At 58.0% G+C, this 2,526-nt stretch overlaps 1 protein-coding gene across 1 annotated transcript in view; it reads left to right on the forward strand.

Moving 5' to 3' along the window:
- Nucleotides 1–1,691, forward strand: part of NXN (nucleoredoxin) — a gene marked incomplete at its 3' end in the record, with an annotated part of 11,530 nt that extends 9,839 nt beyond the window's left edge. The window contains exon 7 of the mRNA XM_008945867.1: nt 1,567–1,691. Within this exon, the coding sequence (XP_008944115.1) occupies nt 1,567–1,691 (125 nt within the window). The remainder of the gene's footprint in view (nt 1–1,566) is intronic.
- Nucleotides 1,692–2,526: the final 835 nt, after the last annotated feature.

A 2,526-nucleotide genomic window follows, 5' to 3' on the forward strand; every position in this document is an offset into this window, starting at 1 on the left:
GCCCGGGGGGGGGCCTGGCCCAGGGCAGGGCTCAAATCCCACTTCCTAGTGCACCCCTTGTGAGCAGCACGCCCTTCCCTGCAGCGCTGATAGCGTGGCTCTCGCTCCTTCCCTCCTTCCCTCCTTCCCTTTCAGATTTCCTTTTGACCCCGATTATTTATTCAGCAGAGCCCAGCAGGGGATGTGAGCACAGAGCCAAAAATACTCTCCTTGCGTGGGGAGGGCCGGCCGGCCACGCCGAGGGTGATTGATTGGGGCCGGCGCTGCAGGCCTCTGGGAAGAGTTATTTTTATCTTGCTCTGAGCAAAGTTTTTCTATCCCCTTGCTGCAAACAGAGTGCTCCGTGGGCAGGGCCGGGGCTCGGCGTGGTGCTCGGGGGAGGTGCAGCCCTGCTGAAACCTGCCGGCAGTGTGCTGGCCTGGAGGCAGAGCTGGTGCTGCACTGAGATGGGGGTTCCTGGGCAGCCCGAGACCCCACCCAGTGGAGCAGTGCCTGCGCTGTGCGGGCAGCAGCACCCCCAGGAGAAGGCAGCTGCAGAAGGCAAGCAAGCAAGAGCCAGCTGGGAATACATCCTGCCTGCTTTACATGCACCTCCAGAGAGCTGGGGCTTGGGTTAGCCAGAGCGTGCAGGGCTGCCTGGAGTGCTGCCAGCACTGGTTGCTTGTAGTCCCTGCAGACTCCACAACTCTACACATTTATCATTGTTGCACACCTAGGACAGAGCCTGAAATGCAGTGTGCAGGGATCTGGCATCCCCTGCTCTGCCTGGAGGAGCCAGAGAGATGGGACAGTGAGCAAGGACAGCAAGTGCTTCAGGCACGGGCATCACCTGTCCCAGCCAGAGGCTGGACTCGTGTTGGGTGGTTACATCAGGGACCACAAGAGCTGAACACGACTGGGAGACCAAGGGCCTCTCTTCTACCTTCTTACTTTTGGGGTTTTTTTAATGCTAGAAGTTGTCCCCACGATGAAATCGTTTCATCTGAGTGCTGCTCAAGGACGCAGTCTCTCCTCTTTCCAGCTCAGTATTTGAACTTCAGTGGTGACTGGCATTTGATTGATGTTGCCATCTCTTTCTACTCCACCTCTGTCAAAGCAAAGCTGCCTTCACAGTGCTGCTGCTGCAGAGACTCGAGCAGAAACACTGCTGAGCAGCCGTCCCAGGGCGGAGGGATGGTGGGTGGAGGGCAGGGGTGGCTGGCAGCCTCAGATCAGCACCATCGTTTGGTCTTCAAAACATGCCAGCTGCTTCTCAAACTGCAAAGGGGCTTTTTTGTGCCTGTTTGTCCCTGCGCTTCAGCAGCAGCACCAGGGGAACGAGTGGTGAAGTATTTGGGAAGCAGGAGCTACTCTTCTGTTACGTGCTTCCCTGTCTCACATGAAAAACACATTTCAGCTGCTTCCTAATTGCTGCCCAGCCACGTGGCTTTGAAGGTCACGCTGGGCATCCGGGCTCTGGTTTCCTGCCTGGTGGTGCTGTGGGACAGAGCTGCCAGCACCCAGCTGGTCTGGAGCTGTTTGATCCTAACCTCCTTTTTGCCTTCCCTCCACCTCTGTGCCCTGCAGATTCAGAGGATGATGGGGAGTCAGAGGCAGCGAAGCAACTGATTCAGCCCATAGCTGAAAAAATCATCGCCAAGTACAAAGCCAAAGATGAGGAAGCACCGTTGCTCTTCTTCGTGGCAGGAGAGGTGAGTGAGAGGCAGGGCAGGGCTGCATCCTGCTCTCTTCCTGAGCTGGGTCAGGTACCTGCTGTTCCTGCTTGGATAAACTGAAGCATGAAGCTAGTCAGGGACCATGCAGCAAAACCAGACCTGAGCCCTGGCTCAGTCCCCTGCTCTCGTTGCTGGAAGTTACTTCTGGCAAAGGGGTCCCACCTGGGTTTGCTCAGAGGTGGAAAATGTTGGTGACGGGCAAGGGAGCTGCTGGGGACAGGCAGAGAGGGGCTGGGGGAGGGAGGAGGGAGCTGCCAGCTGCCCTCTCAAACCCAGAGGCTGCATGGGCAGGGATGCTGGCTGGGCAGGGAGCGAGGAGACAGGTTTTGGGGTTCAGCCCAGTGTAGCCAGTGCTGCCCTCCTTGCTGAGGTGCTGCTACCTTCCTTCCCAGCCCAGGGGAGCACAGGGACTGGTGCTCCAGTCTCTTCCCAGAGCTCAGCAGCCCTGGCCCCACTGGGCCCAATTCTGTGCTGTGCCAGCCAAAAGCAGCCCTGGGAGCTGGCAGGGACTGCTCGAGGAGCAGCAGGGGTGACAAGGGGCTGTGCTCCCACGGCCAGACACAGTGTGAGGGTCCCAGCTCTGCTCTGCCCTGGGGCTCAGCTTGGCACATCGTTGCAGCATGGGGCATGTGCACACTGCAGTGCTCGGAAACCAGACATCTGCTGGAGAAAATGGAAAATGGGAAAATAGGGCATCTGGTCTCCCTTTTCCCCACGCAGGCCATCTTGAAAATGATTTAGGTTTTGTGCAAGAGTCAAAAAATCTCTGGGCCCTGCCCAGGCCTGCAGCTGCCCTCCCAAGGAGCTCGTC

Source organism: Merops nubicus, unplaced genomic scaffold, assembly GCF_000691845.1.
Source record: "Merops nubicus isolate BGI_N331 unplaced genomic scaffold, ASM69184v1 scaffold1428, whole genome shotgun sequence".
Classification (NCBI taxonomy): Eukaryota; Metazoa; Chordata; class Aves; order Coraciiformes; family Meropidae; genus Merops; species Merops nubicus.